The 15,326-nt window shown below is 38.2% G+C and overlaps 1 protein-coding gene across 6 annotated transcripts in view; it reads right to left on the bottom strand.

Annotated features, from left to right (window-relative positions):
* Positions 1-15,326, bottom strand: part of PTPRC (protein tyrosine phosphatase receptor type C) — a 136,314-nt gene that overhangs the window by 32,474 nt on the left and 88,514 nt on the right. For all 6 annotated transcript variants that reach the window (XM_030929668.1, XM_030929673.1, XM_010358238.2 and 3 more), the window contains 3 exons: positions 10,144-10,302; positions 7,228-7,436; positions 3,064-3,124 (listed from right to left, as the gene is read on the bottom strand). In XM_030929668.1, the coding sequence (XP_030785528.1) occupies positions 3,064-3,124; positions 7,228-7,436; positions 10,144-10,302 (429 nt within the window). The remainder of the gene's footprint in view (positions 1-3,063; positions 3,125-7,227; positions 7,437-10,143; positions 10,303-15,326) is intronic.

The following is a 15,326-nucleotide window of genomic DNA, read 5'->3' as shown; positions in this document are numbered from 1 at the left end:
GAACATCTAATCAACCTTTCCTTTTGTCTCACTGTGACTATGACTAGACTACCAATAAGAACTAAGCTCTTAAGGAAACCATCAACACCAAAGGGGAATGCCAATATAAAAAGTCGACTTATGAGTTATATGACTAATAGACTTGACAAAAGACTACGGGAAGAAAATGCAGCAAAGAATTATCAGATACATAAATCTTCAGGTTACAAAGGTCAATAGTATCCAGAAAAATGGATGAAAAAGATTCAGGGCCGGATTCACACCTGCAATCCCAGCACTTTGGGAGGCCAAGGGAGGAGGATCATTTGAGATCAAGAGTTCAAGACTAGCCTGACCAACATGGTGAAATCCCATCTCTACTGAAAATACAAAAATTAGCCAGGCATGGTGGTGAATGCCTGTAATCCCAGCTACTTGGAAAGCTGAAGCAGGAGCATCACTTGAACCAGGAGGCAGAGGTTGCAGGGAGCCGAGATTGTGCCACTGCACTCCAGCCTGGGCAATAAGAGCAGAGTGAAACTCCCTCTAAAAACAAAAACAAAACAAAGCAAAACAAACAAACAAAAAATTCAGGTAAGACCAAGAATAAACAGACAAACCTAATATTTCCAGGGGAGGAAAACTTGGAAATAGACCAAAATAAATAAATAAATAAATAAATATATATATATATATATATATATATATATATATATATATATATGTGTGTGTGTGTGTGTGTGTATACATATGTGTGTGTGTGTATATATATACACATAGAGAGAGAGAGAGAGAATCAGGATGAAATTAGAAAGTAAAATTGGATTCAGGAAAATAAGACAGAAATAATTTTTAAATTCTAAAACTTTTAGCTTAGAATTTTATACCTACTCGATACACTGAACAAGTGCTAGAGTAGAATAAAGATAGTTTTATGTATGGAAGAATTGGAATACTTTTTTCTTATACTAGAGTATATATGTTAGTGAAATCAGAAGGAAAAAAAAATGTGTGACACAGCAAATCTAAACCAGAAAACTGATGGAGGAATATTTTAAGATGGCGTGTGAGAGTCCAGATCAGAAGAAGGACAAAGGGTCCCCAGGAATTCAATTGACAATGACATCAAAATACGGGTGGTGGAATGTTACGCTGGGGAAACCCAACAACACATCTCTAGTAGCTGTACCCTAGCGATTCACAACCCAAGTCCTTTCCTGGAATAGATATCACTATTTTAAAAGTAACTATATTATTTATCTCTTAGGGTAATGATATTGTGAGCGGAGAGTGAATACAATGTTGTCTCCTTTGTGGAAAAAGGATGTGGGCTAATTTTTTGGCTCCATTGACCTGGAAATCTGATAGAAGTGGAATATTAGCTGGTTACCAGACAACATCGCTAATGGCAAAATGACCCTTGATTGCTAAACTACACCTGAACAGGGAGTGCTATATATAAACTCTATTGTCCTCATGGGAAGTACTAGCTTTGTGTTTCCCTGAGTGCAGTGCTCGCTCATAACTGAGCACACCCTCCCCCGTCGGCATGTCTGGAAGCTATGCCCATGGAAATAGTGTAAGAAATACGATTCCTTTAGGAATGCAGCTCCTACACCTACACATGTGGTCTCATTCTCTCATATCTCAGTTGTCTTTAAGAGTATCATAAGAAAAGTAGCTGGATTACTGCGTGCACTGCTGCAAGGATTCCTGCTGCAAGGATTCCTACTGCCAGGCTCCCTTGCCAGCATGCTATGCTTTCTGTTCTGTCTTTCCAAGTGAAATAGTTTCAGATCTGGCCTATTAAGATGTAAGTGTAAGATGTTCAGCTGAGTCTATGACTGCTATAAATTATTTACAATTTAATAAGAAAGATTCCATGAAGTCATTTTTATTTTAAAGATATTATAAAAGAAAAAGGTCATGTGGAAATAAAATCAAAGCTATCTTGCTGGATTTTTTTTGACATTTAACACAAAGAGGTTTTGTTTCATAAACCTGAGCAGAAAGAACTAAAACTTTACAGAGGGCTTAGTAAAGCAGTTTGGAAAATAAGCTGTTTTTATATTTTCTCTTTTGACTTTGCATTCATATCAGTGACTGTGCACATGCATATGTATGTAAGAGAGGAAGACCTAGAAGTGGCAAAGATAGAAAGACCTAGAAGTTGCTGACAACAAAGTACATACAGTTTAAATAATTCTATTTACAATGTTAACCGGTAGAAAAAGCCCAAAATAGCATACTAGGTCTCCTTCCTCTATAGGCCCAGATCAATTGATAATGTTAGTAACTCTAGAAAGAGCAGTATACAATATTGCTTTTATATATATATATATATGTATATATGTGTATATGTGTATATATGTATATGTGTGTATATATATATGTGTACATATGTGTGTGTGTATATGTGTGTGTGTGTGTATATATTCATAAATATGAAGGAAACCATAAGGAGACCCAAAAGTAGAAATGGTTAAAAGTGGTTGCCTGGCAAACAGAATCGTGGTTGGGGAATGTAACATGCAGCTGTTATTTTCATTATTATAATGAAATTTAATCATAAGTAATTTTTTCATGTACACCTTTACTTTGATTAAAATATTTTAAATATCAATGATAAACATTTACATAACTATATCGTTATTAGGGAGTGCTTATCATAGCTTCCACTAGGTAAATCAAGACAGACTCATATCAAAGGCCCACTTCTGCTAAGCATATGCTTAAGAGACAATAAAATAAACAGATAATCTAAAATAGTATGCAAAAAATGTTACTAACATAACGATATTTCATAAACATAATCATAATTTAATAGTTTGGGTAGATAAATCCTCTTATGAATTCAACAATCCTTTAATAATTGAATCTCCTAACTTGAATTTAAGATATTGTATTTTAATATATTTAACCTATATATATGGTTTTATTGACAATTAAAAATATCATATTTATGGAAAAGACATAATTTAAGCATTTAAAAATCAAATGTGATTATAAGTGTAAAATAATATAGCTTTATAAGCATTTATATATATCTTAATATATATAATAAATAGCCCAGTGATAACTTACAAGATGTTGATTTAGGTAAAATAACTGGTTCTCCAGAATAGTATCCATTGTGATAATAGGCCTGAATTTCAGTAACAAAAAATAAAATAATTAGTTTTCTAATTATTTCTACATTATATCACAATGTAAAACATATATATTATTTTTCATACTATGCTGTGTATTTACATTAAAAGTATGCTGATTTGCTTTAAAGTTAAACTTCAAGGTTATGTCGGTATGTTGTCAAATATATTTGAAAGACAAAAAGATATCTTATCTCACTTAGCAATAATAATATTAATAGTTAGTAAACAATTATTAAATAGTTATTTAAAAAATGAAACCGGATGAAGAAATAAAATCCAATACATCAAAATGTTCATAATTAAAAGTTAAAATTCCCTATTAATAGGCTAATATTTCATTTAAAAAGGAAATTCAACCATATGCTGTTTACTAGAATTATGCATAAAATGCACATACTTTTTTAAATTGCTCTTAAAAAGTTTACTATATAGGCATAAGGATCATAAACACCTGTGTCTCATAAAAAGTAATGCAAATAAAGTGAAAACAATTTGCATATACAGGGAAACTGAAAGGAGCCAAAGAGAAGTAAAATCTTTGACCAAAAAAATTTAAGTAAAATATATTTGAATAATATCATTCAAAGAGAATAATATATATAATAAATCTGACAAATGTATATCTAAGCGTTTATCCTATGGAGAACATAAAATTTACCCAATATTCACAGAATATTCATAAATATTATACACTGAGCTGTAAAAATTATTCTACAAATCCAAAAAAGCAGAAATTGTAAAAGCCAATTAACTTTTATAAATTAATAATTAATAGCAATAAGAAATTAAAGCACCAGAAATGTAGAAAATCTCTCTTAAATAATGGATATATTAAAAACTCTTCCAAGTTATAACTACAGGCTAATTAGAAATCATCAATAATCAAAATGTTTTACTTTAAGAATCATTGATCACATTTCATGTGAAGGCCTTCAGAAATTAGTGATAAACAATACAGACATGGGATAGAGTCAATCAAAGTACAATCCATAGCCTTTTTTCTTCTTTTAGCTTATAAAAATGAAAAAAAACTACAAGGATGAAAACAGTTTTAATCTGAAAGTCACCTGAAGAACATCAAAATAAATCTATGGAAAAGAAAAGTAATAATAATAAATCAACTTCATTAATGTATTAACCAGAGATCACAATGGTGAAAAAACTGAAATGGCTGCTCTCTCATGAAGGTGTAAACACAAAGCATGATAGCGGAGACAGAAATAAGCATAAAAAGAAGATATGGCAAGTATGATGAAGAAAACAAAAGAGTCTTTTGAAGAGTGGGGGAAGAGAATTCGAAACTGAGTAATTATCTCCTAGTTTGAATGTTAAGGTTCTATTTTAATATGATGTAAACCTATATTTTTCCAGAGTAACTTATATGATTGAAGAGTGGGAGAGGCATATTCTAGGAAGTGGGAAGAGCGTGGAGTGAGGTGGCTAAAGAGAGTAACACCTAGGTGCCTTTTAGAAACTACAGAGAAACCAGTGCACCTGGAGCTTAATGGACACTGGGGAAGCAGTGGGAAATGAAGTATAATATGTGATGAGGTGACAATAACAAAATATTTCTTTTACATTGACTGTTCTTTGAAAAAAGTATATATGGCACACTCACTCAAAAAGATTAAAATATCTGAAAAGACTAATCCTATTGAAAGAAAATACAAATGAGTCTTAAAGAATTTCTCTGCATGAAAGTAATGAAAACAAATTTTTCAGGAACAAATCACTCCTATACTATTTAAAGTTATATAATATAGGCTTGGCACAGTGGCTCATGCCTGTAATCCCAGCACTTTGGGAGGTAAGGTGGGCAGATCACTTGAGATCAGGAGTTCCAGGTCAGCCCGGCCAACATGGTGAACCCCCATCTCTACTAAAAATACAAAAATTAGCCGAGTATGGTGGCGCATGCCTGTAATCCCAGCTACTTGGGAGGCTGAGGCAGGAGAATCGCTTGAACCTGGGAGACGGAGGTTGCAGTGAGCTGAGATCAAGCCACTACACACCAGCCTGGGTGACAAAGTGAGACTCTGTCTCAAAAAAATAATAATAAAAATTTTTTAAAAGTTATATGATATAGAAAAACAGGAACATATAAGCAATGTGTTTATCAGATCAGTGTAACCTTTATACCAAATTTAATAAGAATGATGTCATCCAACGCCTATGTCAACAACATCTCTACTCACTGAATGATCTCCTTTTTGAATATCTACTAATAAAGACAATAAAATAATAGACTGTTGATTTCAATAATACTCTGAGAGAGTAGCACACAATGACAGAGCAGGGGTTTTTCTCTTAGAATGTGACAATAGTTTTGCATCATATGAACAAATCACACCAGGCCATCACAGCTATGGCATCATCTATCATAATGGCATAAAAATCGATAAAATCTAACCTACATTTCCAGTTCAAAAACAAAACCAAAAAGTTTATAAATATAAAAACACTTCTTTAAGTGATAAAGAATATGGGCTGGGCACGGTGGCTCACGCCTGTAATCCCAACAATTTGGGAGGCCGAGGCAGGTGGATTACTTGAGGTCAGGAGTTCCAGACCAGCCAGGTCAACATGGTGAAACTCCATCTCTACTAAAAATACAAAAATTTGCCGGGTGTGGTGGCAGGTGCTTGTAATCCCAGCTACTTGGGAGGCTGAGGCAGGAGAATCACTTGAACCTGGGAGGTGGAGGTTGCAGTGAACTGGCATTGCGACACCACACTCCAGCCTGGGCAACAGAGCAAGACTCCATCTCAAAACAAAAAACAACAACAAAACAAAACAAAAAAAGAATATGGAGTCGTTTGTCAACATCATATTAAAAAGTTAACTATGGAAATTTCTATTTAACAGGAATAAAAGTGACAGATACATTTGTTTAAAAATAAAAAGGGGAATTATGTAAGACTTAAAGTGCTGTGAAGAAAATTAAAAGGCAAATTATAAACCCATAACAACATTTATTATGCATGTGACAAAGAGTTTACTATCATTAATATTCAAGGCATTTCTCCAGAGAAAACTGGATAAAAGAGGTAAAGAATAACACAACAATAAGTAAAGAAATTTCATTAAAGTAAAGTTTTTTATCATATTTCAACCTCCAAATATATTTCATACCATATTTCAACCTCCAAATAAAGAAAAAGAAAGGCATGTTCAGTGTTGGTGAGCCTCTCAAGAAGCAGTCATTTCACGCACTGATACACAAGGGCAATTTGGTAAATTTTATAGAAAAAAAAGTTACATGTCCAAAAAAACTCAAAATACATATATATTCCTTTTAATCCAATAAATGCATTATTAGGAATTTATGAAACAAATTATTAAAGACATATTCAAAAATTTTGCTTTACCAATAAGTGTGTTATCTGAATGTTGTGTATATTAGAGACCAACATAGTTATAGTTAATAGAATATGATGAAGCCATACATAGAATATTATACAGTCATTAAAAACTACATAGTAGTTAAATATTTAACATAGAAAGGTGTGCATGATATAGTGATGTATTAAAAATACAGTTTACCAAACTGTATTCAGAATATTGATAATACATGTGTTAAATGCATATAAATGTGTATATTATGAAAATATATGTAAAAATATGATCAGTAGACAGTGAGATAATGAGTATTTTAAATTCTGTAAGCTCACTACTATTTTCTAGGATTTATTTCAAATATTTTCTAATCTCAAGGTACCTGTGAAATTTTGCAAGTGAAAAATTCCACATTAATAAAGACAGAAAGCCAAAGTAAAGATAAGGTAGATTTGGTAAACTAATAATCTGTTGTGTATAAAGTATTGTGCTTCTTAACACAGAAGCAATAATTTAACTATAATTAAGTCGTATTGAAGTTCTAAAATATTCCAATGAAACATTTGCTTCACACCACTGACTTTAGTTATAGGAATAAAAATTTTAGAGTCAAATAGTTGAGACTTTTTAAGTACGATTCCATTACACATCAGAGCTTCTCAATCTCATGTGAACAGCGGTCTTAAAGTTATTTAAGTACTATGAATCAATCATTATCATGTATGTTGGTACTATAGTAATGTAGAGAGAATACTTTTACCTTAAAAATGTAGTTTGTTGAATATTGAAGATTGTTTACAGGGAAATCGCACTTAGATTGTGACACATTTCTTACTAGAGTATCTCCAGCTTCGACTTCCAGATGGTAACGTCCATCGGGGCCATTAATGTCCTTGGGAACCTCACACTTGACGCGCATACTGTTATCTGATGTCGTGGAGACAGCCATGTTCTGGACCTGGCTTGGAGCTATCAAAATGAAGAAAGATTTGTTATTAATAATTTAATAGATGCATATGTAAATTACTTGACAATACTTGGATACAGTATAAAGTATTTTAAGTGTTAGCTTGGGGGTTATAAATGAGGAAGTAATGATAGTACATAAATTAAAAAGCAATATCAAAACCCTGAGAAATAAATCACTTATTTATTCGGTAAGTATTAGCATATAGGTTGTACATGAAGCCATGAGAGTTATTGCAATCCCTGAAGGAGAGTGTGTAGAATTAGAGAATAGAGAAAAAGGGAGGGGAGTGGGGAAGAGAGGGAGTTTTGTGAGAGGAGAGGAAAAATGTTGTTGATTGGGAAACCTCCAAGGCCTGTTATACAATCCAGATACTCCTTTCCTGCAGTGTTAATGTTATCCTGGTAAACACCTAGATGGGTCCTTCAGGAATAGAAACAAATTGTCTGCATTTTCTGTGATATAGAAACTCAAGAAGCCGGGCGCGGTGGCTCAAGCCTGTAATCCCAGCACTTTGGGAGGCCGAGACGGGCGGATCACGAGGTCAGGAGATCGAGACCATCCTGGCTAACACGGTGAAACCCCGTCTCTACTAAAAATACAAAAACTAGCCGGGCGAGGTGGTGGGCGCCTGTAGTCCCAGCTACTTGGGAGGCTGAGGCAGGAGAATGGTGTAAACCCAGGAGGCAGAGCTTGCAGTGAGCTGAGATCCGGCCACTGCACTCCAGCCTGGTCGACAGAGCGAGACTCCGCCTCAAAAAAAAAAAAAAAAAAAAAAAAGAAAGAAACTCAAGAAAACAACAAATGCATAGAGCTCCAGGACCTGAACTTTCAAATCAAAACATAAATGACCTTAAAAGTGTTTTACATTCAGCCCCAAATAGCACAACATTTCTTCACAAATATAGGGCTCGTTAGGGTCTCTGGAGCTATAGATGCTGCCTTAAAACAGGGCATTTCTTCTTCCCTGTCCTCGATGGAGGTTAGCAGATCTAGCTTCGGGCCTAGAAACTATGGAGAGATTATACTAGTGGCAAGAGCCAAACGCCATTGAAAGGAAATCTTAAATGGATAACGTGACATAAAATAAAATACTAAGTAGTTGAGGGTAACGAAGAGAAGAAAATGCTAATAAAATATTACATTTTATGAAATGTTTTATCAGGTGAACAGAGGTCAGTAGGCTAATGCTTTATGAGACACTGTTAGGTTTCTGATTACAATTAATATTTCCAGATAGTAAAGCCAACAGCAAACAGTGAATGTTTTAATCTAAGTTGCTTAGGTACTTAACTGCTTGAAATTTTACAAACTGATGCCAGTGAAGATGCTTTTATGCTTTGTTCTTAAAATTCTATGACTACATCTGAAGAAGAGACAGAATCCAGGATAACAGTTTTTTAATTTTTTGATTTTACAAGTTTATAAGCCCTAGATGTTAACAAATGTGCCAGGTAAATGTTTTTGCTAGAATAAAGATAGAAATCTTGTAGGCTAGGAAGTTCATACTGTGTCCGGAATTGGTGGTTTCTTGGTCTGGCTGACTTCAAGAATGAAGCTGCGGACCCTCACGGTATTACAGTTCTTAAAGACGGTGTGTCTGGAGTTTGTTCCTTCTGATGTTGGGAGTGTTCTGAGTTTCTTCCTTCTGGTGGGTTCGTACTGGCCTCTGCAGTGAAGTTGCAGATCTTCCCAGTAAGTGTTACAGCTCATAAAGATGGTAGGGACCCACAGAGTGAGCCGCAGCAAGATTTATTGCAAAGAGCCAAATAAGAAAACTTCCACAGTGTGTGGAAAGGGACCAGAGCAGGTTGCCGCTGGCTGGCTCGGGCAGCCTGCTTTTATTCCCTTATCTGTCACCACCCACATCATGCTGATTGGTCCATGTTAAGGAGAGCTTATTGGTCTATTTTACAAACCTTGAGCTAGACACAGGGTGCTGATTGGTGTATTTACAATCCCTTAGCTAGACATAAAGATTTTCCAAGTCGCACTAGACCCAGGAGTCCAGCTGGCTTCGCCCAGTGGATCCCACACCAGGGCAGCAGGGAGAGCTGCCCGCCAGTCCCACGCGGTGTGCCAGCACTCACTCCTCAGCTCTTGGGCGGTAGATGGGACCCAGCACCACGGCACAGGGAGCAGTGCTTGTGGCTCGTAGGGGAGGCTCAGGCAGTGCAGGAGCCCACAGCGGTAGGGGGAGGCTAGGGCATGGTAGGCTGCGGGTCCCTAGCCCTGCCCCACGGGGACGGCTGAGGCCCTGCCATAATTGGAGCACGTGAATGCGGGGCAGCAGTGCTGGGGGACCCGGTGCAACCTCCACAGCTGCTGGTCCGGGTGCTAAACGCCTCACTGCCCTGGGCTAGCCGTGCCAGCTGGCTGCTCCAAGTGTGGGGCCGTGGAGCCCGCGCCCACCCAAAACTCATGCTGGCCTGTGAGCCACTGGCCTGTGAGCGCCTTGCACAGCCCCCGTTCCCACCGGCACCTCTCCTTCCACACCTCCCCGCAAGCAGAGGGAGCTGGCTCTGGCCTCGGCCAGCCCAGAGAGGGGCTCCCACAGTGCTGTGGTGGGCTGAAGGACTCCTGAAGCACTGCCAGAGTGGATGCCGAGGCAGAGGATGCGCGGAGAGGAAGGGCTGCTAGCACATTGTCACCTCTCAATACCTTGCTTTTTACCATTTATGGAAAGAAGCATTAAAACATATAACTTACGTGCACTTTTAGTTATGAGATTACATGTTGCAGCAGTTCCATTACGTTGCACTTTTGCAATGATGTAGGCATGTAATGATAAATTATATTTTGTATAAGGTTTCAAATTTTGCAAATCATATGTTGTCAGGTGTTTATCCAGATTGAGGCATTTTTTTGCTGAGGAAAAACGTAAAAAAATTTAGTAAGTCATTAAAAGTCAGTACTACCACATATCTAATTTGGTCTCTACATCATATTGTTCCAAGTGGACTTCAAACTATTGAGTGATTGAAAAATAAGTACATCCTTGATACTCAAAAGTACCTATAATTATCAGCCAGTGTATTGAACAAATTCAATTATCATTGGTAAAATTAAATATTGAAAAATTATGGTTTTATATCATTAATTTGGTACATAAAATATTTAATGAGTTCAGACTCATTTGCAAAGATGATCTCTTTTTTCTCTGAGAAAACACAGCCCCCAGTGTATACTATAAGTCTTGAGTTGCATGTTTCAGAGTGATTCTTTCTTGGAAAACCTTTTCTGATATGTAATCTCCAAACTTTGAACATCGATCAGTATTAGCTACTGTTTTGAATGTTACATGCAGAATCCATTTGATCATCAGTCATTAGGTTGATTCTATCATAGTAATTTGAACACTAGAGTAATTAATGGGAGCTGTGAGAATGAGGGAGTTTCATGCTGGAAGTGGAATTCAGTTGTTCCTTGAACGGTAAGTGGAACTGAGTACATGTAAGGGAGGAAAGAAAACCTTACAAACGAAAGAAGGAATGTTTCTGAGTTTAGGGACAAACCTGATCAGGTCAACAACTCTGGCTGGGGAGGAATATGAGAAGTAGGACAGTGTCTAAGTGTGTTTTCACACTCAGGCAGAAGACTTAGCACTTGTTAAGTAAAAACATCACCAGCTGCTGCTATTTTTGAGTAGCCAAGTGACATCAGGAAAGAGGATGATTAAAGTGGCAACATGTTTCTGGATAGCAGTTACAGTGATAATAATATAATATCAATAATGATCTTAAAAAACAATAACTCACTGTATGTGCCAAGCACTGCTTCAAGGGGTATACATGAAATAATTAATTTAACCATCACTGCAACTATTAACTGGTACTCAGTATCATTTGATTTTACAGATGACAAAACTGAGCCACAGAGAGATTAAGCAATTTGTTCTGTTTTCTTTCTTAAAAAAAAAAAAAGGGGGCGGAGCAAGATGGCCGAATAGGAACAGCTCCAGTCTCCAACTCCCAGCGCAAGCGACACAGAAGACCGGTGATTTCTGCATTTTCAACTGAGGTACTGGGGTCGTCTCACTAGGGAGTGCCGGACAATCGGTGCTGGTCAGCTGCTGCAGCCTGACCAGCGAGAGCTGAAGCAGGGCGAGGCATCGCCTCACCTGGAAGCGCAAGGGGGAAGGGGATCCGTTTTCCTAGCCAGGGGAACTGAGACACACAACACCTGGAAAATCGGGTAACTCCCACCCCAATACTGCGCTGTAAGCATACAGGCACACCAGGAGAATATATCCCAATCCTGGCCGGGAGGGTCCCACGCCCACGAAGCCTCCCTCACTGCTAACACAGCAGTCTGCCGCGATCTATCCGCAAGGCAGCAGCGAGGCTGGGGGAGGGGCGCCCGCCATTGCTGAGGCTTAAGTAGGTAAACAAAGCCGCTGGGAAGCTCGAACTGGGTGGAGCTCACAGCAGCTCAAGGAAGCCTGCCTGTCTCTGTAGTCTCCACCTCTGGGGACAGCGCACAGCTGAAGACCAACAGGGGAAGTAGTGGGAGCCGGTGCAGACGCGAACGACTCCGTCTGACAGCTTTGGGGAGAGCCGTGGATCTCCCAACGCGGAGGTTGAGATCTGAGAACGGACAGACTGCCTGCTCAGGTGTGTCTCTGACCCCTGAGTAGCCTAGCTGGGAGAAATCCCCCACTAGGGGCAGTCTGACACCCCACACCTCACAGGGTGGACTACACCCCTGAGAGGAAACTTCCAAAGGAAGAATCAGACAGGTACACTCGCTGTTCAGCAATATTCTATCTTCGGCAACCTCTGCTGCTGTTACCCAGGCAAACAGGGTCTGGAGTGGACCTCAAGCAATCTCCAACAGACCAACAGACAGTCCTTCTGACTGTCAGAAGGAAAACTATCAAACAGGAAGGACACCTATACCAAAACCCCATCAGTACGTCACCACCATCAAAGACCAGAGACAGATAAAACCACAAAGATGGGGAAGAAGCAGGGCAGAAAAGCTGGAAATTCAAAAAATAAGAGCGCATCTCCCCCTGCGAAGGAGCGCAGCCCATCGCCAGCAACGGATCAAAGCTGGTCAGAGAATGACTTGGACGAGAGGAGAGAAGAAGGCTTCAGTCCATCAAACTTATCAGAGCTAAAGGAGGAATTACGTACCCAGCGCAAAGAAACTAAAAATCTTGAAAAAAGAGTGGAAGAATTGACAGCTAGACTCATTAATGCAGAGAAGATCATAAACGAAATGACAGAGATGAAAACCATGACACGAGAAATACATGACAAATGCACAAGCTTCAGTAACCGACTCGATCAACTGGAAGAAAGAGTATCAGCGATTGAAGATCAAATGAATGAAATGAAGCGAGAAGAGAAACCAAAAGAAAAAAGAAGAAAAAGAAATGAGCAAAGCCTGCAAGAAGTATGGGATTACGTAAAAAGACCAAATCTACGTCTGATTGGGGTGCCTGAAAGTGAGGGGGAAAATGGAACCAAGTTGGAAAACACTCTTCAGGATATCATCCAGGAGAACTTCCCCAACCTAGTAGGGCAGGACAACATTCAAATTCAGGAAATACAGAGAACGCCACAAAGATACTCCTCCAGAAGAGCAACTCCAAGACACATAATTGCCAGATTCACCAAAGTTGAAATGAAGGAAAAAATCTTAAGGGCAGCCAGAGAGAAAGGTCGGGTAACCCACAAAGGGAAACCCATCAGAATAACAGCAGATCTCTCGGCAGAAACTCTACAAGCCAGAAGAGAGTGGGGGCCAATATTCAACATTCTTAAAGAAAAGAATTTTAAACCTAGAATTTCATATCCAGCCAAACTAAGTTTCATAAGTGAAGGAGAAATAAAATCCTTTACAGATAAGCAAATGCTTAGAGATTTTGTCACCACCAGGCCTGCCTTACAAGAGACCCTGAAGGAAGCCCTAAACATGGAAAGGAACAACCGGTACCAGCCATCACAAAAACATGCCAAAATGTAAAGACCATCGAGGCTAGGAAGAAACTGCATCGACTAACGAGCAAAATAACCAGTTAATATCATAATGGCAGGATCAAGTTCACACATAACAATATTAACCTTAAATGTTAATGGACTAAATGCTCCAATTAAAAGACACAGACTGGCAAACTGGATAAAGAGTCAAGACCCATCAGTCTGCTGTATTCAGGAGACCCATCTCACATGCAGAGACATACATAGGCTCAAAATAAAGGGATGGAGGAAGATCTACCAAGCAAATGGAGAACAAAAAAAAGCAGGGGTTGCAATCCTGGTCTCTGATAAAACAGACTTTAAACCATCAAAGATCAAAAGAGACAAAGAAGGCCATTACATAATGGTAAAGGGATCAATTCAACAGGAAGAGCTAACTCTCCTAAATATATATGCACCCAATACAGGAGCACCCAGATTCATAAAGCAAGTCCTTAGAGACTTACAAAGAGACTTAGACTCCCATACAATAATAATGGGAGACTTCAACACTCCGCTGTCAACATTAGACAGATCAACGAGACAGAAAGTTAACAAGGATATCCAGGAATTGAACTCATCTCTGCACCAAGCGGACCTAATAGACATCTATAGAACTCTCCACCCCAAATCAACAGAATATACATTCTTCTCAGCACCACATCGCACTTATTCCAAAATTGACCACATAATTGGAAGTAAAGCACTCCTCAGCAAATGTAAAAGAACAGAAATTATAACAAACTGTCTCTCAGACCACAGTGCAATCAAACTAGAACTCAGGACTAAGAAACTCAATCAAAACCGCTCAACTACATGGAAACTGAACAACCTGCTCCTGAATGACTACTGGGTACATAACGAAATGAAAGCGGAAATAAAGATGTTCTTTGAAACCAATGAGAACAAAGATACAACATACCAGAATCTCTGGGACACATTCAAAGCAGTGTGTAGAGGGAAATTTATAGCACTAAATGCCCACAAGAGAAAGCAGGAAAGATCTAAAATTGACACTCTAACATCACAATTAAAAGAACTAGAGAGGCAAGAGCAAACACATTCAAAAGCTAGCAGAAGGCAAGAAATAACTAAGATCAGAGCCGAACTGAAGGAGATAGAGACACAAAAAACCCTCCAAAAAATCAATGAATCCAGGAGTTGGTTTTTTGAAAAGATCAACAAAATTGACAGACCGCTAGCAAGGCTAATAAAGAAGAAAAGAGAGAGGAATCAAATAGATGCAATAAAAAATGATAAAGGGGATATCACCACTGACCCCACAGAAATACAAACTACCATCAGAGAATACTATAAACGCCTCTACGCAAATCAACTAGAAAATCTAGAAGAAATGGATAAATTCCTGGACACTTACACTCTCCCAAGGCTAAACCAGGAAGAAGTTGAATCCCTGAATAGACCAATAGTAGGCTCTGAAATTGAGGCAACAATTAATAGCCTACCCACCAAAAAAAGTCCAGGACCAGATGGATTCACAGCTGAATTCTACCAGAGGTACAAGGAGGAGCTGGTACCATTCCTTCTGAAACTATTCCAATCAATAGAAAAAGAGGGAATCCTCCCTAACTCATTTTATGAGGCCAACATCATCCTGATACCAAAGCCTGGCAGAGACACATCAAAAAAAGAGAATTTTAGACCAATATCCCTGATGAACATTGATGCAAAAATTCTCAATAAAATACTGGCAAACCGGATTCAGCAGCACATCAAAAAGCTTATCCACCATGATCAAGTGGGCTTCATCCCTGGGATGCAAGGCTGGTTCAACATACGCAAATCAATAAACGTAATCCAGCATATAAACAGAACCAAAGACAAGAACCACATGATTGTCTCAATAGATGCAGAAAAGGCTTTTGACAAAATTCAACAGCCCTTCATGCTAAAAACGCTCAATAA

The sequence above is a fragment of the Rhinopithecus roxellana genome, chromosome 1 (assembly GCF_007565055.1).
Source record: "Rhinopithecus roxellana isolate Shanxi Qingling chromosome 1, ASM756505v1, whole genome shotgun sequence".
Classification (NCBI taxonomy): Eukaryota; Metazoa; Chordata; class Mammalia; order Primates; family Cercopithecidae; genus Rhinopithecus; species Rhinopithecus roxellana.
This window is presented reverse-complemented; position numbering and strand designations above follow the sequence as displayed.